At 42.8% G+C, this 20,502-nt stretch overlaps 1 protein-coding gene across 1 annotated transcript in view; it reads right to left on the reverse strand.

The window, feature by feature from the left end:
- slc4a8 (solute carrier family 4 member 8) overlaps positions 1 to 20,273 on the reverse strand; it is a 51,648-nt gene extending 31,375 nt beyond the window's left edge. Inside the window, exon 1 of the mRNA XM_014167035.2 lies at positions 19,866 to 20,273. Within this exon, the coding sequence (XP_014022510.1) occupies positions 19,866 to 19,910 (45 nt within the window). The 5' untranslated portion in view covers positions 19,911 to 20,273. The remainder of the gene's footprint in view (positions 1 to 19,865) is intronic.
- Positions 20,274 to 20,502: the final 229 nt, after the last annotated feature.

Here is a 20,502-nt window from a genome sequence, read left to right on the forward strand (position 1 = left end):
CGTGACAACCCTAGTACACTGAAATACCTTATTTACATAAGTATTCAGACCCTTTGCTATGAGACTCAAAATTGAGCTCAGGTGCATCCTGTTTCCATTGATCATCCTTGAGATGTTTGTACTTGATTGGAGATCACCTGGGGTAAATTCAATTGATTGGACATGATTTTGGAAAGGGACACACCTGTATATGTAAAGATTCCACAGTTGACAGTGCATGTCAGAGCAAAAACCAAGCCATGAGGTCGAAGGAATTGTCCGTAGAGCTCCGAGACAGGATTGTGTCGAGGAACAGATCTGGGGAAGGGTACCAAAACATTTCTGCAGCATTGAAGGTCCCGGGGAACACAGTGGCCTCCATCATTCTTCAATGGAAGAAGTTTGGAAGCACCAAGACTCTTCCTAGAGCTGGCCACCCGGCCAAACTGAGCAATCGGGGGTGAAGGGCCTTGCTCAGGAAGGTGACCAAGAACCCGATGGTCACTCTGACAGAGCTCTAGAATTCTTCTGCGGAGATGGGAGAAGCTTTCAAAAGGACAACCATCTCTGCAGCACTACACCAATCAGGTCTTTATGGTAGAGTGGCCAGACAGAAGCCACTCCTCAGTAAAAGGCACATGACAGCCTGCTTGGAGGGCACCCAAAGACTCTCAGACCATGAGAAACAAGATTCTCTGGTCTGATGAAACCAAGATTGAACTCTTGGGCCTGAATGTCAAGTGTCACGTCTGGAGGAAACCTGGCACCATCCCGACGGTGAAGCATGGTGGTGGCAGCATAATGCTGTGGGGAAGTTTTTCAGCGACAGGGACTGGCAGACTAGTCAGGATCGAGGCAAAGGTGAACGGAGAAAAGTACAGAGCGATCCTTGATGAAAACCTGCTCCAGAGCACTCAGGACCTCAGACTGGGGTGAAAGTTCACCTTCCAACAGGACAACAACCCTAAGCACACAGCCAAGACAACGCAGGAGTGGCTTTGGGACAAGTCTCTGAATGTCCTTGAGTGGCCCAGCCAGAGCCCAGACTTGAACCCAATCGAACATCTCTGGAGAGACCTGAAAATAGCTTTGCAGCTACGCTCCCCATCCAACCTGACAGAGCTTGAGAGGATCTGCAGAGATGAATAGGAGAAACTCCCCAAATATAGGTGTGCAAAGCTTGTAGCATCATACCCAAGAAGACTCAAGGCTGTAATCGCTGCCAAAGGTGCTTCAAAAAGTACTGAGTAAAGGGTCTGAAAACTTATGTATATGTGATATTTCAGTTGTTTATTTTTTTAAATAAATTAGCAAACATTTCTAAAAACAAGTTTTTGCTTTGTCATTATGGGCTATTGTGTGTAGATTGATGAGGGGAAAAAACAATTTTAATACATTTTAGAATAAGGCTGCAACGTAACAAAATGTGGAAAAAGTCAAGCGGTCTGAATACTTTCCAAATGCACTGTATATAAAAAAATATATATAAAAAAAATGTTTTACCTAAATAATCTACCAGTGGTGCTGTAACAGAGACAATAAATGTACTGAAAACCCTATTGAATGAAAAATCTGTTGGCCATCAAGTGGGAGGGTTTTCAGCGGTTTAATTAAATGTTTTTAGTGCCTGGAAGGGGACCGTGCCTGCAAAGCCTGTTACGCACCTGCATAAGGTAAGTCTGAATACCAACTACTGAGAAGTGCATAGGAAAGGCATGCGTAGAAAAAGCATACATTTTAAGTCCAAATCTGGCCCTAAGGCCTGTGCATGTCATTGACCCTATAGGTCGTCATCAATAAAACGTCACAATAATGTGCAGAGCTTTTGATTTGCCTGCTGGGGGGAAAGAAGACTCCCAGCTCCACTAAAACCATTGACAACTGCGTGCAGTTTTCAAAGGACTGTTATATAAATGTTAACTATTTGGTTGTAATAGCATCACCTCTTGAAGAGTGTAGTCAGAATGACAAATTTCCGATTATTCCATGCAAAACAATTGCGCAGATTTTGCTCTATCATCAGAGTTATAGAGCAAGTAACCGCATGCTTTTCACCATCAGTAAACATCAATTGATCATGTCATTTCAGATACATGAGGGTAGCCTCATGATATTACAGACTATCGGCCACCATTAATTGGATATTTGAGTGATATAAAATAAAAAAGTTACCTATACCTGACAAGTATGAGTGGTTTAGGTTCATTTCCCTTCCTTTGTGGGCTCTGTCTGTCAAGCAGTAGAAGGGTGCATTTACCCATGTACTGTTAGCTGATAATGTTTACTTTGCAACCTACTAGTAGAAACGTTGTACAGTTGGCTACACATATAAGTAAACCTAATGTACTATTTTCTTCAACCTATGTAGGCCTACCTAGTGAAGTTACCTAACATCCCCTTTTCCACATTGTTTTTAAGAGTCTTTAATCACGATTGCTGCTGACAGACATGATAGGCTACATTGATGGACTACGTCAAATTAGCTAGCTAAACAGATCAAGTCAATATGGCTAGCTACATAACAAGCAAACTTTCAGGGGATAAATGGCTATATATCCAAATATTGTTTGATTTTCTTGCCATCTATAGTGGTGATGACAATAGTCCAACTGACAACTTTACCAGGACGAGGACTTGCCGATGTCAAGCTCTTTCCAAAAGCCAAATCTCTGATGAAGCAAGCCAATGCCATGTTGTTTGCCTAGCTAGCTAGCCAGCTACAGTAGCTACACTCTTAGAAAAAAGGGTTCCAAAAGGGTTATTCGGCTGTCCCCATAAGAGCACCTTTTTTGGTTCCAGGTCGAGCCCGTTTGAGTTCCATGTAGAACCCGATAGGGAAAGAGTTCTACACGGAACCCAAAAATGTTCTACCTGGAACCAAAAAGGTTCTAACTGGAACCAAAAAGGGTTCTTCAAAGGGTTCTAGATAGCACCTTTTTCTCTAAGAGTGTAGCTACATGCCAAATGGATGAGCTACCCTCACATATCTGAAATTACAGGTGGGGGTCTCCTTGCGCCCCAGTAGGCAAATCGAACGCTATGCACCGTATTGTGACTTTTTATTGACAACGCCCTATACTGTACTGGATCTGAGGGTTTAAATCTGGTTTCAGATCAAGGAAATGCTGCTCTTATATTTCAATATCATTGTTACAAAGTTGCAGCAACCTTTCAGAAGTGTTATTAGATGGCTCAGAGGACATAAAATAAAAATCAATGTATAATACAGTTATAGAAGTGTGTGTGTGTGGTATGTGTACCTTTTCTATGTCATTATTGGCGAATCCCAGTCAATATTGTTGACCTTAGCCGGAGACAGACCGTCAAACCGACACACACATGCACGCACGGACACACACGCAAACCCATCAAAGAGCAAGACAAACGAAAATCCCCCACTCAACCAGAGGAGCTAGGTCAGGATGTTCTACTAACACATTTCCACACAGAGCTCCATTCAGCAGTACAATCACAAACTGAGTCTGTTCTAACAAACAAGCCATTAACCTTGTGACGTATTCTGTCACAATGTCTCAAAGTTTAACTGTTCAATCAACTGAACAGAAAAAGAAGGATTCAAAAACAAGGGTGTGGTTCCACTGGTCCAAGACAGCTAATGGTTCTGCATCTACGGCCAGGGCTGCACTGGAATTGTAATTTTGTGTGTATGTGCTGGTATGCGTGTGTGTGTGGGGTCTGCAGCAACACTGCAGACCCTAAATCATAGGCATAAACTAATCATGGTTTGGCTGTTCTGACACACCCTTGATGGATCATTACAAACCTGGACCAGGGCCAGTCTGTCATCATCTGGCACAGTGTGTGTGTGTGTGTGTGTGTGTGTGTGTGTGTGTGTGTGTGTGTGTGTGTGTGTGTGTGTGCATGCGGGCGTGTGCATGACCGGGACACTGGAGCCAAAGGACCGGTATAAACATGAAAATGTCCTGCTGTTTTATCACTTTCAAAGCGGAATTCAAACTGCTAAATAAAAGGCCTAGCTCAAATCAGAGTATATATCACTGTTCAAGCACTTAATAACTCAACAGAGCTCAAAACTGTAACTGAAATATCTCTTACCACCATTCGACTGTCAGTCTATCAAAAACATTTCATCAAAAGGTCCATAGTCTTTCAGATAGTCACTGGGCTGGAGACCCACCGAACGCAATACAGCTCAGAGGCTGTGTTTATACAGGCAGCCCAATTCTGATCTTTAGACCAATGAATTGCTTTGCCAAAAGACCAATTAGTGGTAAAAAAATAATAACATTATTGGTCTGCCTGTGTAAACGCAGCCTGACTGCAGCAAGGTGTGCTGCTTAAACAGGGCATGGCCCTAATTGGAGTGGCTGCAGCTGGTACCTTCTAGGGATTAACATGGATAACTGGGATCCCGGGACTGCCCTGGAAACACTGTTCACATTTCCTGAAAAAACGTAATGACAAGACCCGGGAAATTACAACATTTTCCCCCAATGTCGCACTAATGCAGTTCCAAAGCAGCAGATTATCAACTAATACAATAGCACATAATCAAACAGGTTGTCGCATCGAAGCCTTTAGCCTAGCGTATTTACTTCACACAAAGTCGCCATAAATCCAAAGCACACACATAATTGACACTGGACAGCACACCCGACCCGAATGTAGTTAATAAACCCTACAGGAAACCCCTACAGTATAGCCTAGAAAAAAACACGTGCCTCTTCAGATATCACAAATTTGGTAGGCCGATGGACAATTCACTACATAGTCATCTCTGTCACAGACATGAAGTATGTTAACAATTCAGAGACATGAGGGAAAACGATATCTTCTCCTGTCCTAGAGCCTAGGTTAGTTTCCTGTCCGGCCCCAATCTTACTGAAACCCCAAATCCTGACTCCTGTCTCGCATGAAAATTCCTAACTTTATTCTGTAATCCATAAATTGCATTATGAAAGCACGTCTCTCGCCTAAGTATGTCAAAATACCGCTGTAACATTTTCCTTGCTTCTCTGCTCTGTCTCGTATTGCTGCCCATATGAGAGCTTCGGTAGAGAATGTGTGATCAACAAACGGTATGAGAGAAGATATGGATATTTTGGTCTGGGTTAAGATACCTTGATATTGCAACTACTTCCACTCTTCATCTCCCTGTTATTCATGAGTTGATCTGCTATCTGCATAATCGTCAACTCGATTTTGCCAAATATAGGAGATATTCTGTCATTCGTTGAAGGAGGTTATCTAGCAAGCTTAGCAACTTTAGTAATTTAACTTTTGATTGACTGCCATTACAAAGTTTGTATGATTCGACAACGCTATACTCAGGGTGCACTATGTGCGTCCTGAACGCTCTCTGTGTCCAGATAGCCTACTGCTGAAAAGCACTGAATGAGTTGAGGAACATGAACTGCCTGTTTCGCAATTCACAACAATGTCATTAGCGATCAGAGATAGTTACTCTATCACCATTAAATATCAGTTTCACTTTCTCTGAAATCTTTACATAGTGATGCAACCAAGCCTACAAGGTGGTGCAAAGCCCCTCTGATTGGCCTGGCATAGTGACAATATCTTGGTTTTAAACGCTTTAAACGGGTACTTCTGATTTTTGCAGTATTTCCCGGGACTCTCTGGATAAATTGGAATTATTCCCGGTATTGAAACTTGGTAGATTTTCGGGAAAATATGAATCGCTATTAGTGCCTTCCTCTGCTGCAGCCAGGATCCCTTTATGTGAACTGCATGCATCAATACTTTCCTTGAATGAGATGATTCAACCTTCCTTTCAGCACATCACTGCCTGTCTCCAGCCTTCCTCTCTCTCTTGTGTGTGTGTGTGTGTGTGTGTGTGTGTGTGTGTGTGTGTGTGTGTCATTAGCCGCAATGCGTATCAAAGTAGCATGGCATCAGAGTAAATACATAGAACACTGATTTACTTTTTCTGGTTCTCCTGTGCTCTGTCCGATTGAACACAGGGGCAATATATCGACCCATTTAGAAAAGGCACTTTAGAATCATTCTTGTTCCGCCAGCTAGCTTTAGAGTTGTGAGCTGTGATAAATGAGAGTGGGGGGTTGAGGAGGGAGACAGTCCCTGTCCCTGTAAGCTCCACCTCTTTAGCAGACCTGTTCTATCAGTTTCCTCCCCCTGGCCAAACCCTTTGATGGTGGCATAATTCATGGCAACAGAAACCCCACCATAAACAGGACAGAGGACAGCTGGGCCCACTCCACCTCACCTCAAGGAGAAGGCTGTTTCACTTATCCTTCAGAGGTCTGGCAGGTTCACCTTCACTGGAGTTCCCTCACTTTCAGTTCAACATTTATCAAACAAACAGGTCTTAATAGTTGGCCACTGGCATTTGTAGCTGTAGTTTGACGAGTTAAAAAAGTTGCAGTATTGAAAGTAAAGTATCATTTTTCATTATCCTACATATTTCATCTAAAGTTGTATTTTCAAGCTTCCAATCACAGTTTTATGTAACTAGTCTCCAGATTAAGATATGACACAGACTATGTTTTTCAAGGGAAAACCAAGACTCAGAGACCATTCTTACCTTGTGAAGTCAAATCTTACAACAAAAAAAGCAGATCTGTACCTGCGCTGTAAGGTATAGCACCTTTCCCTCAGCTTAGAGTCAACACAATGCACATACACAGGGCATGCAGGCACACCTGTTCTGTCAGTACCCCCTACACCTCCCTGGTGAGAGTTCATTGAAATGGTTGACTTGGTGCTGATGCTTAGCCATCCTTGGTTTTTCCACTCCACCTCACCCTCTCCCTGTCAATGTTGAGCCACAGGGAGTTATTTCCATGACTAGGCAGTTCCATCTCCCTAGACACCTCTTCCTCTCACTGTTAGACAAACACACTGAGTATTACATGGAACTATTAGAAAATACAGAAAGACTGGGAGAGTGAAGGAATTGTTGCAATGCTGAATGAATGTGTGGCTCAGTTGGTAAGAGAGTTGTGCTAGCAACGCCAGGACTGTGCTTTCAATTCCTGCTGGAATCACTAAAATGTATGAACTCCCTGTACTGTAAATTGCATTAGATAAAAGCTGAATGGCATATATAGAATTCCTTCATTATTGATGGATGGACCTTGAGTTGGAAAAAACATGAAGAGTGCCAAGTGCACAGAAAAATAGAATAGGTAGAAAGAATGTATTTAGGGCTCAATAAACCTGGTGATTAAGAGGAAAGATTTGATAAAGAGTCTCAGTGATCTCTTTCACAATGGCTCTATAGTCAGACTTCATTTACCACTGGTATATTAAAATGGTGTTGATTAATCTCACACTGTCTCTGTCCTCTCTCATTCTCCTCTCTCCTTCCATCTACTGTATAGACACAAACACATGCACACATCCTTCCTCTAATTCTCTCTCCTTTACCCTTCTAACACACACACACACACACACACACACACACACAACTCCCCTATTCTGTTCAATGTGGTGGCGGTGCTGTGTTATCAGGCAGTGCAGCTGTGGCTGGTGAATTAGGGCTGTCTGTGGGACTCAGCTCAGGCTGCAGGCTCTATAATCAGCTCTATTAGGAGGACTGGAACTGCAGCTAGGATACAGCTCTCTCTCTTTCTCTCTCACTCTCTGTTTCATTCTGTTGAGTGCAAATGAAGAATGGTGGAGGGGTGACCTGTTTCCTGCTTTTAGCTTGTAACCCTTGATTCAGTCCAATACAGGAAGTGATTGGTGGGTACACAGAAAGCTGTGACATAACATACATTTAGAGAATGCATGGATATACAATGACTTTAATTGTTTTATAGGGCCCTAAAGTTTCCCTGACCATGTGACCTGAAAGGGACAAACTGTGATCACATGGTGAGGAAAAACTCCTGGCCCCATACATAGGATCACTAGCTAGTGAACTGAGTTAGCCTTTCCCTCCTGCAGTATTTATCCTATTCAGGGTGAACGTGATGTATCCTTCACACAGTTCATTTGTACTGGTGGTAAAATAGAATTCTCACCTTAACCACAGAGCAATGCAGGTATTGGTGTTGTTTTAACAGGTTAATGGCTCAAACCAATCACCACTCAACTCTAGTTTACCGTTAGGTTCTATTTTAATTCAAAATACACACAGCCCACTTAAGGTGCTACTCATTCTGCTATCACCTAGGTACTGACTCTCTCTCTCTGTGTGTGTGTGTGTGTGTGTGTGTGTGTGTGTGTGTGTGTGTGTGTGTGTGTGTGTGTGTGTGTGTGTGTGTGTGTGTGTGTGTGTGTGTGGCAAATAACCTGTGTCTTGCGGCCTCTCTCCCCTAGCAACCACTCTCTCTCCCTCCCTCTCTCTCCTTCTTTCTCTCTCAATTCAATTCGATGTCAATTTCAATTTAAGGGCTTTATTGGCATGGGAAACATATGTTAACATTGCCAAAGCAAGTGAAGTAGATAATTAACAAAAGTGAAATAAACAATCAAAATAACAGTAAACATTACACTCACAGCAGTTCCAAAAAAATTAAGACATTTCGAATGTCATATTATGTCTATATACAGTGTTGTAATGATGTGCAAATTGTTAAAGTACAAAAGGGAAAATAAATAAACATAAATATGGGTTGTATTTACAATAGTGTTTGTTCTTCACTGGTTGCCCTTTTTTTGTGGCAACAGATCACACATTTTGCTGCTGTGATGGCACACTGTGGTATTTCACCCAGTAGATATGGGAGTTTATTAAAATTGGTTTTGCTATCGAATTCTTTGTGGATCTGTGTAATCTGAAGGAAATATGTGTCTCTAATATGGTCATACATTGGGCAGGAGGTTAGGAAGTGCAGCTCAGTTTCCACCTCATTTTGCGGGCAGTGTGCACATAGCCTGTCTTCTCTTGAGACCCAGGTCTGCCTACGGCGGCCTTTCTCAATAGCAAGGCTATGCTCACTGAGTCTGTACATAGTACATATGTACAGACATAGTCAAAGCTTTGCCAAATAGCATTCTAGTTTTCTCTGTTTTTTGTTAATTCTTTCCAATGTGTCAAGTAATTATCTTTTTGTTTTTTCATGATTTGGTTGGGTCTAATTGTGTTGCTGTCCTGGGGCTCTGTGGGACCAACTTGCTTAGGGGACTCTTCTCCAGGTTCATCTCTCTGTAGGTGATGGCTTTGTTATGGAAGGTTGGGAATCGCTTCCTTTTAGGTGACTAGATTTTAACGGCTCTTTTCTGGATTTTGATAATTAGTGTGTATCGGCCAAAATCTGGTCTGCATGCATTATTTGGTGCATGTAAATAATGCATGTCACTCGCCCACCACACCCCAGTCACGCCCACGACACCCCAGTCACACCCACCACACCCCAGTCACACCCACCACACCCCAGTCACACCCACCACACCCCAGTCATGCCCACAATGCTCAAGAGGGCTTGACGTCACACAGTCATTTTTCACACAGCTTACCACCATCAACCCCCAATCTCAGCAACGCGCTACCACACACACACACACACACACACACACACACACACACACACACACACACACACACACACACACACACACACACACACACACACACACACACACACACACACACACACGAAATAGCTCTTTACTTGAGTTTGTGTCCTTCACAGGCTCATCAGTGCTACAGTAACTACATGTACATTTACATGTAAGTCACTTAGCAGACCACTCACAGTAGTGAGTGCATACATTTTCTTACTTTTTTTTTACTGAGAGACTGACAGAGTGTGAGGGGAGGACACCACCACCACCTCAAATCACTATAGCACTGGAGTAGCCTGGGGACAACACAGCTTGAGCTTCTAAACACACACACATACACACCCCAGAGACAGAGACAGAGAGCGAGAGATAGCCTACCTGACAGAACAATAAAAACAGACGTGAATTTATGTTCTCCAATTAGCAGAATGTCAGAAAGTAGCAGATGGTGTTGTGTGTATTCAACAATATTTGTCACAGCTGCCAGCCACACAGGGAGTGAAGCCAGTGTTGCTCCAGGTCTAGGAATCATCATAGTCTGCATCTCACACTGAGAAGACCTCTGTTGACCTTTCTGTTACCTAGTAACAGTACATCAAAACACAACCACATACTTGTACAGACACACACAGCTGTATCACCCAAAGCATCTGTCTAATTTAGCTCTGAGCTCAAGGCTGGGAGGTATTTCTCCTCCAGGAGGATGAATACATGTGAAATATGTCTTGTGAATAAAATCCTACAGTGAGTTACTATGTGTCTCTGTGTCTCTTTTTCATTCTTGATGATTTGGAGGTTTGATATGGAAATAGAAAATGTTTTCATTGGATGTAACAAGCTTACAATCTGGTGGAATATCCCAAAGAGATGAGTTGGCTATCAACATTAGTTGGATTTCATCCACAAAAGCATACATTTGGTGGAAGCAGTGTAATCCAGGCCAGTAGTAGGATGCTGTTCAGTTTTTGTATAAAAGTTGTAGCATTTTAAACATTTTAGAAGGCCTATTGTCTAGCATCCTTTTTTTACCTTTCTGTTCCTAAATAAATATCCTTCATTTTGGAAGACTCTGTCAGTCCATTTTGAGTGCACACAGCCAGGCCAGCATTGTCACAAGTAAGATATATACATACAGATGTAGAATCTTAATTTGATCCCCCCTGTTGCAGGAGGATTTTCCTGCAATGCAGGACATTTAAAACTTGTAGTGTATTTGAGGTTTAAAAAGTCTTCTGAAGTTTGTAATTTCCAATTTGATACATTTACGAAAAAGGTATCAAGCCCTACAAAAATTTCCATTAATTATAATACAAATAATAATTCACATTTAATAATAATTATTTTCCTGCTATAGCAAACTGGCTCAAATTAAGATCCTACATCTGTACAAGACACAGTTTACAATCCAACACATTTAATCTCCCATTGTCCTGGCTGTACAGAGTGATCAGTGAACAAACAGCACCATACCCAACAGTCAGTCAGCTCCATGGAGAGAGTTACTGTTACTGTAACTGTCCTGGGAGCCCCGCCTAAAGGGATGTTGTGGGCAGAATATGTTTTGTGACTAGAGGGAGTACAGCTATGACCGGAAGTGACTTTCCGTACCAGGGTAGTAGTGTATTATAGGTAACCCTAACCATTTTCCAAACCGTAACCTAAGTCTCCTAACCTGCCACATTAATTATCCTAACCTGCTGCGTAAATTCTTCTAACCTGCTTTGGAAAAGTAACTTTCGGTCATAGCTGTAGTCCCTCTAGTCAGAACCCAGAATGTGTCCCTTAGCTCTGTGCTATGAGGCTGTCTTTAAAGGGATGGTGCTCTATGGTGGACCTAATGAGGCCTGAGAAGCAGGGGAATAACTACCACAGCACATCACACTCACTTACTTCACCACACAGACTCATCTCCTAATTGCTATCACACTGCCAACGAGTTATCAATGGGAGAAAGTATTTCAATACAGTTCTATTGTATTGTGGAAAGAAAGTGTACCCAAAAGCTTAATGAGAGATGGGAGCGTATTTTGAAAGCCTGTTTGTATGTCCCGAAAATAAATTCTCAGATCAATGCAGACACAGACTTCGCCTTTATATTTTTCTGGATAGTCACTCATTGGAGGGACGATGGACGGGGCCATGTACCGTCAAATCTTGGGTGAGAACCTCCTGCCCTTGCCAGGGCATTGAAAATGGGTCGTGGATGGGTATTCCAGCATGACAATGACCCAAAACACATGGCCAAGGCAACAAAGGAGTGGCTCAAGAAGAAGCACATTAAGGTCCTGGAGTGGCCTAGCCAGTCTCCAGACCTAAATCCCATAGAAAATCTGTGGAGGGAGCTGAAGGTTCGAGTTGTCAAACGTCAGCCTCGAAACCTTAATGACTTGGAGAAGATCTGCAAAGAGGAGTGGGACAAAATCCCTCCTGAGATGTGTGCAAACCTGGTGGCCAACTACAACAAACGTCTGACCTCTGTGATTGCCAACAAGGGTTTTGCCACCAAGTACTAAGTCATGTTTTGCAGAGGGGTCAAATACTTATTTCCCTCATTAAAATGCAAATAATTTTATAACATTTTTGACATGCGTTTTTGTGGATTGTTTTGTTTTATTCTGTCTTGCACTGTTCAAATAAACCTACCATTAAAATTATAGACTGATAATTTCTTTGTCAGTGGGCAAACGTACAAAATCAGCAGGGGATCAAATACTTTTTTCCCTCACTGTATGTGAGAATGCTGTTCATTGACTACAGCTCAGCTCAGCGTTCAACACCATTGTCCTCTCCAAGCTTGTCAATAAACTTAGGACCCTGGGACTGAACACCTTGCTCTGAAACTGCGTCCTAGACTTCCTGACGGGCTGACCCCAGGTGGTGAGGGTAGGCAACATCACCTCCGCCACCCTGACCGTCAACACGGGTGCCCCACAGGGGAGTGTGCTTAGTCCCCTCCTGTACTCCCTGTTTACCCAGGACTGCGTGGTGATGCACAACTCCAACACCATCATCAAGTTTGCTGACGAAACAACGGTGGTAGGCCTGACGATTAGACAGCCTACAGGGAGGAGGTCAATGACCTGGCAGTGTGGTGCCGGGACAACAACCTCTCCCTCTACGTCAGTAAGACCAAGGAGATGACCGTGGACTACCGAAAATGGGGGTGGGGGGGGAGCATGCCCCCATCCACATTGACAGGGCTGCAGTAGAGCGGGTCGAGAGCTTCAAATTCCTCAGTGTCCAAATCACTAAGGACTTAAAATCTTCCACTCACATGCGCACAGTCGTGAAGAAGGCGTGACAGCGCCTCATACCCCTCAGGAAGTTGAAAAGATTTGGCATGGGCCCTCAAATCCTCAAAAGGTTAAACTGCTGCACCATTGAGAGTATCTTGACTGGCTGCATCACCTCCTGGTATGGCAACAGCACCACCCTCGATCGCATGGTGCTACAGACGGTGGTGCGGACAGCCCAGTACATCACTGGGGCTGAGCTCCCAGCCACCCAAGCCATAGGCTGTTCTCTCTGCTTACGCATGGCAAGCGCTATCGGTGCATCAAGTGAGACACCAACACACTTCTGAACAGCTTCTATCCCAAGCCATAATACAGCTAAATAGCTAACAGAATGACTACAAGGACCATCTGAGTTGACCCTTGTATTTATTTTTTTGCACGGTCTCTATGCACACTCACAGAACTCTACACACTCAAGCACACTGACACTCCAACACACACATAACATCCACACACACATACAATAATCATTTACACTGCTGCTACTCTTGTTTATCATATATCCTGATGCTTAGTCACTTTACCTCTGCTCTATACATATCTACCTCTATCACTCCAGTATCCCTCCCTGCACATTGTAAAAATGGTATTGGAACTGACCTTGTATAAAGCTTCTGACTTTCTTGTGTTCTTAATATTTCTTATTTTTATTTCTCATGTGTTTTTGTTCTACCTTAAGTTATTTTTAGTGCTACACTGATATTGATTACTGCATTGTTGGGTTTGAAGCTTGCAAGAAAGGCATTTCACTGTACTTGTGCACGTGATATTAACACTTGAAACTTGAAGTGCTCTATCTCAGAGCAATAATGAATGACCACAGCAGACCCACTGTGCAAAGACGTCTAGTTTTGATTTACATTTGATTTAGTTGTCAACTAACGTGACTCAGCTGACCAAGGCAATAACCATTAACACTAACCAGGGACCAATGACTCAGCTGACCAAGGCAATAACCATTAACACTAACCAGGGACCAATGACTCAGCTGACCAAGGCAATAACCATTAACACTAACCAGGGACCAACGACTCAGCTGACCAAGGCAATAACCATTAACACTAACCAGGGACCAACGACTCAGCTGACCAAGGCAATAACCATTAACACTAACCAGGGACCAACGACTCAGCTGACCAAGGCAATAACCATTAACATTAACCAGGGACCAATGACTCAGCTGATCCACAGACATGCAAACAGTAGACACTGGCCATGTTTGAATACCCATACTTGCGTCCTAATTAGTAGGCCGTTTGCGTATGGAGAAAAAAATGTAGTTTAATAGTAAGCGACATTTAGAAAAAAATCAAGAGTACTTTAAATGCCAGATGTCATACTAATTTCAGCTTTGACAACAGCTGATCAATTAGATATGGAGATGCGCTACCGAAATCAACGAATAGCGGGAAACAACGCAATCACGCATGACGCACTCTCAGTATGGGAGAAAAAAATAATTATAGTATGGGAATTTTCAAAAATCGAGTATAGTTTAAATGCCAGGATGTTATACTCACTTCGGCTCTTCATCTAGTAGAATACGATACACACGTTCCACAATGCATTGGAAGAGGTGGGCTGCAAGTAATAGGCCCCATGTTCTCTTCAAACCTAACAACAAAACTAGGCTAGTTAATTGTGAAGATGCCAAATAGAGAACTTTCTGTGGTGGTGTTCAAATGTAGGCTAAGTAGTTTTTGTTCTCCTCGATATGATCACGAGTATTGCATCATAGGCTACTGATGTCATGTTAATCAGGCCTTTTGATTTGAACACATGGATTGTTTTAGTTTTGTAGGCTAGGCTACCTAATTTAATTATTTCATTCATGGATCAAGCCTTAGCAGTCATTCTGATCTCGTTTCCAATGATCAGTGCTGTAGTTTATTGTGTTGCTCTCCATCAGTTCTGAATTTGCGATACAGCCGCAAGTCCATGTTTTTCTGTGCAATAGCCTTTTGATTTGATTAATATGTTACAGCGCTTTGGTTTCACTAATAATGGAAATGGAACCAATGATCTGTTTCTGTCTTCAGTCCTTTTTAACAGGATAGATGGGCTATATGGTCTACTACAGTACAGGTCAAATGTGATAGTCTGCCTATAACCAGCCTGAGTAGGCCTATAACTCCATTCCTATTCTATTCAGAGTTTAGAGAAATTAAACAAATTGGAAATGAACTATTATCAGGCTGGTTGAAGTGATACATGTTGAATTCGGAAAAATCCATCCGCACTCGGCCCGCCCCGCCTACTTAGCCAGTCACGAGCTGCTACTGTGTTGCGGTCGTGGCATACTGCATACTTTTAACTAAACGCGCCTCTGTTTCATGCTGCATGCAAATAAAGGTTGCTTCACTACCACACCAACAACAGAAGCACAATCATGGCCTCGGATTCGCGGGTGGTCGCGTTAGAACAGACCCAGGATCTGTTTCTGTTGCGGCAGAAACGCTAAGGCTCATGTTTAGTGTAGTTTTTGGTGCTCTTTAAAACCAGCAAATTATGGTAAAAACACGACTTCTCAACACAAAGGCTGAATCATTCATTCCCGATGGGCACTACACGAACATGCAAATTGTTTTGCCATCCTTGGAGAAACTGGAAGGTCTACGTTGCACAGTAATCTCATGGTTTATTTTAGGGATGAGGAGACTCTTTATGATTCCTTAGTAAAAGGGAGTTATGAAATGTGAAGACACGTTACATTGGTTATCACATTAAACCAATCATATTCACTGTTTTAAACATGAACTTCCGCGCTGCACAGTTATGTGAATCATCTGTCTTTTTAGTGTAATAAACTTTGGGGTTTCTTTAACACAAGAGGTTGCTGTTATGCCTGAATTCGACCCAAAGCCAACAAGGCTACAGTGTTGCGAGCGGTTGTATGAAACCAATCGGTAAGTCAAGAAAAGCTCTCAACTGTGCCGGCCCACTCTTCATTTCTATTCAGTTCGACTCGCCATAAGTTTGGCGTCTGAACTGTGTGTAAGTCATGGTCAGGGTTATAGGCCTAATAACCTCTCCTCCTACAGGCTACTTCTCTTTAAGTAGTCCACCACTCTCTCTCTCTCTTCCTTCCTCACTTTCCTAGAGTCCCCCTCTCCCTTTTCTACTTTCTCCACACTCTCTTCTTCCTCCTTTCAACTCAATTTCCACACTTCCTTCTCCCTCTCTTTACTTAAGCCCCCCTCTCCCTCTTCTCCTTTTTTCCACACTCTCTCTCCTCCTTTCTCACTCCCCCTCCCTCTCATTCTCCTCTCCTCTTCTCCATTCTCCCTCCAGCAGCACACTGACCTGACAGCAGTGCTACAGATCCTGACTCTGACAACTGGGCCTGTCACTTCCAGACGCGGCCCAGTGTGTGAGGGGGCGGGGCCAGCAGGCCACAGAGGCTGCTGTTCCTCCTCCACATGGCTCATAGTGTAACTGTAACCACTCAGCCCCAGGCCTGGCCCCAGACACCTGCACTGCTACTACACTACAGTCTAACACACTGCTGTACACTACAACTGACCTGACTCTGGAAGAATAGAGAAGGAGTTAGTTCCATAGGACACTAGGGATGGGAGAGGCTGATATCTAAGCCGTGAAAGAGAAGATGAGAGAGGGATTGGACAGATGGGGATAGAGAAAGGGGGATGACTGAGGTGAAGGGGATAGAGAAAGGGGGATGACTGAGGTGAAGGGGTGGGGGGGTAAAGATGAGAGAGGGATTGGACAGATGGGGATAGAGAAGGGGGTGACTGAGGTGAAGGGGTGGGGGGGTAAAGATGACAGAAAGTGGTCTTAGTCAGGTAAAAAAAGAGAGAGAGCAGAGAAAGGGGAGAGGAGAGGATGCATTCACTGGCATTGTTCAATGCCACTCAATTACTTGTGTCTCTCTCTATTTCTCTTTCTCTCTTTACCTTCCTCTTCCCTCCATCAGAACACTGTGGCCTTGGTGGGTTGTGTAGGTGAGAGAACACAACAATGCAAATAGAGCTCATACAGGGAGGGAAGGGTGTTGTATAATTACATGTGCATCATTCAGCTTCTTCTGTAACTTCCTTTGATTGAGGAGGCACTATATTATAAGCTGTGTGTGAGTGTGTGCGTGCGTGCGAGTTACCAGTGAGAAGGGATATCACCCATATCATTTATGTGTTTGTGTTTCACCACAACTTATTTTTTTTCACAGCCTCTGTCACTAAAAGGACAATGCTGCCAGTGCTAACAAACAGATCATAACATAAACATTATAGTGGCTAGTTTTTCCCTCTCAAAGCAATTACTTACAGGTACATATGGTCTGTCCAAACACAGAGATAAGATCAGAGCCTAATTAAAACTGTGAGATAAGCTGGACAGAACAACATTAAAGAGAGTTTGTCATCACGAAGGGGAGTTAAGGGATTAAGGGTTATCACCATGGAAACGTTCTAACTGAACCATAACTGAGTTATTATCTGCAACAAGGTAGAGTTTGTGAATGTACCCTTGTGGCTTGTCAGTGCCAGGTGTCCCTTATTGGCACTTAAAGGCATTACCTAGAGTATAAAAGGTTGGCCTTCCTGTTCGGTCAGGGGATCCCTTACTATGGTAAAGATGGGCATGCCTTGGTAGGACGGGAGTGGTGACAATGGCGTAACCAAATTGAAGATGTGTAATTGTAAGAATGTGTCTACCGCAAGTGTGCTGGTCTCCATTGGTCCACAGTCCTTCTCTCATGGCATGCCTTAGGTTTGTGATTATTTTGTTTGCCAGAATCTAGAATCCATGTTGTATGCTACACTACTTAGTGAAAATGACTGCTCTAAACTGGAACTCTAAACACTGTGCTGTCAGCAGATATTGTGTGAAGCACAAAGACGTTAAAGATGTTCTTCCAGTCCAAGCATCTATTGAGAATTTCTTGTGGCAAACAAATATTATGTCTTTGTATATTCTAATAGTTATTCTCTTGTTCTGTCCTTGATTTTAAGAAACATTTGAGCTGTAGCCCTGAGGATTTCACCTCACAATACAACAATGTGGTGTACTGTACTATGGCTACATTAATAAGGCCTATCCATGTTACATACTTTTATTGATACTCAAGACTTGTGTTGAAATGGGCCAATGCCATTATAGAAATTCAGTAAGATTTTAGAAAAACGTGGCAGTGAAATCGCTGTCCTTTAACAACATTGTCATATATTTAGGGCTGGTCTGTTTTTGGCATTATCAGTCCTAGATTCCCTACTGTATGACACAGTACATGTGGTGACTAATCAGAACAAACCAAACTATTGGGGCATTATAGCTCCTTCACACATGGCGATATCATAGCCTGATATTGCCTAGTTCTGTGCTAACTGGATTAGAGCTAATAGATTAGTGAAATAAAGCATTAACCTTATCACAAGATGATATACAGAGAGTGGTAATGGGTTCACTGGGAGGCTAGAGATCTGTAATGTCTGGGTCCAGATGTCTCTGTCTGTCTCCCTCCCTTTCCGGTGCTGTGCAGTAAAGCCATCAAATTATATTACCATTGTCTTCCCTTGACACCAGTCATTAGGTCTGCCCATGCTCAGTCCAGTCTAGATCCTCCCCAATCACTTTAACCTCAATACTTAGGCTACAATCGGGCTTAATCTAATGAGACTTTTGGCTGTCTATCAGATCTGTGTATCATAGCATATGTATTTGAAGGACACTTACTGTCCAAATAATGCCCATTTGAACAACTACAAGCACCATCAGACTACAGTCTAGTCCAGTTGATAATCTTTGATTAGTTGTTCTGGCACTGGAATGGAATTTCAGAATTTTCTCCTATAATAAATAAAAAACACTTGAGTCTCCATACATCCTCCCAGCAGTAAGCCAACCAATGACGACATAGGAGACTGTCATCCAGGTGCTTTGCATAAATATTCATTACGTTATCCTATCTTAAACCCTGGTAAGGTACTATGTACACTTATATCATTCATCACCCAGAGATGCTTCAGTGTACATTCACGAGCAGTCGCTGTATTTTGAACTGCCTGTATTGTCGGTTGACTATGGGTCAGATCAATCAGGTATTGAAAGCTGCCGCTAATTATATTTTCTCTTTATCTTCTTAGAAACTAGATCTATGGTCCCACCCTAATTAACACAATGATGAAACTAAAGCTTAATTCGGAGCTCGGTTTCCTTCCACCGCCACGGATTACACATAGGATGGCGTCAAGGTCATTTGAGGGTAATTGAGAATGTATTCGGGGAATGAGTAGAATATTATGAACACTTTAGCTACACTGAGCATAGTAGATGTGTGTTGTAGGCTATCATTGAGGGTGAATGGTTGATGTTGTCTGAAAGGATAAGTAGACCGAATGCTTCAATTGTTTTGGACAACCCATAGCCTAGGCTGCTGTAGGCTTCATCATCGAGATTGATCAAACTCAATATTAAAACAGTTTTAATAAGTGTCCGTTTTATATAGCCAACCAATGATCAAACATAGATATACACTAAGCCTCTATCCTTGTTTACACTTGCCTGCCTTGCCATGCCTGCCTCGCGAGTGATTGCATGCATCTCCAACATTTTCCTTATTTCTGGCGATGCCAGACACATTTTAACATGCTTGAGGTTAAAGAAATGTAACTCGTGAAAGATGGGTCCACACTAGACGGTGTATTGCAATGTGATATGTCCATTGGGAATTGTGCCATTGCACGTGCCAGCAGTTTCCGAATAATAAAAACACTTCGTGCGCACTAACTCTGCTCCATCCTCACAGGATTGTAGCCTTCTACAATAATGCCTACCTGTTTTCACATGAAGAGTGGCAAATTCATCTAAAGCTCAATCCGTTCACATTGAGATGTAATTAATAATTATGTTAATCTTAGTAACAAACTGGATGAAGCTGCCCTATAGGCAAACATGGCTATTGATCTTCCCGCGTCCAGATGCGTTCCATTTTTCCTCTCCAGATAAAACCGTTATAACGGCATCGGTAACGTTCAATTACATTGTTATTTTTATTTTAGGCTGATGTACAGATCTCTACTTTTATTCACTTGACTGTGCCATATTTTGATATGACATTTTTCAATAAATAAGGGAGTGCACAAAGAAAGATGACAATACCTGGTAGCTCAAAATGCTCTCAGGGTCGTTGACTTCTGCAGGCATGGTAGTAGGGTCCGTGTATCGTCCTTTCAGTTGACGGGAGAGCTACTATACACGGAGTCGGAAGCTGAAGCTGATAGCCAAGGCGGCTACAAGAAGAGACTCGCGGTGTTATCAGTCAATTCTTTGACAGATATTCATTGGTGACATTCTTTGCCAGTTCTGACAGACATGGTGTGGGAAAACATGTTCCCAGTTGAGAGAGAATCGTAGAAACGCTGCAAATTCCACCTGTTCTGTTATTAGCGTTTTGACGTCCTGATGCGCGCGCCTCAACCGTTCCTCCCTTTGGTCCTGGACAAGGTTAGCGGTGGATGTAGCATCACTGCTTGTTCAGCCAATTATGAGAAGGCAGCAGAAAGACTGCGACGCATTGCTGTTTCCACCGAACTGATGACAAGATAAAGTCCCGTTTCAAGTTGCACATTCAGGGGGTAACAAAGTAGCCTATGTATCCATAATACTGGAGTAGATTGTTACAAAGTATACGGATTCATTGTCAGATGTTTTACATTATCATTTGAACTTGCAATGTATAGGCCTATGACGACAGCAATCATGGCATAGACCAGGGATGGGCAACTGGCGGCTGCGG

This window comes from Salmo salar, chromosome ssa22 (genome assembly GCF_905237065.1).
Source record: "Salmo salar chromosome ssa22, Ssal_v3.1, whole genome shotgun sequence".
NCBI lineage: Eukaryota > Metazoa > Chordata > Actinopteri > Salmoniformes > Salmonidae > Salmo > Salmo salar.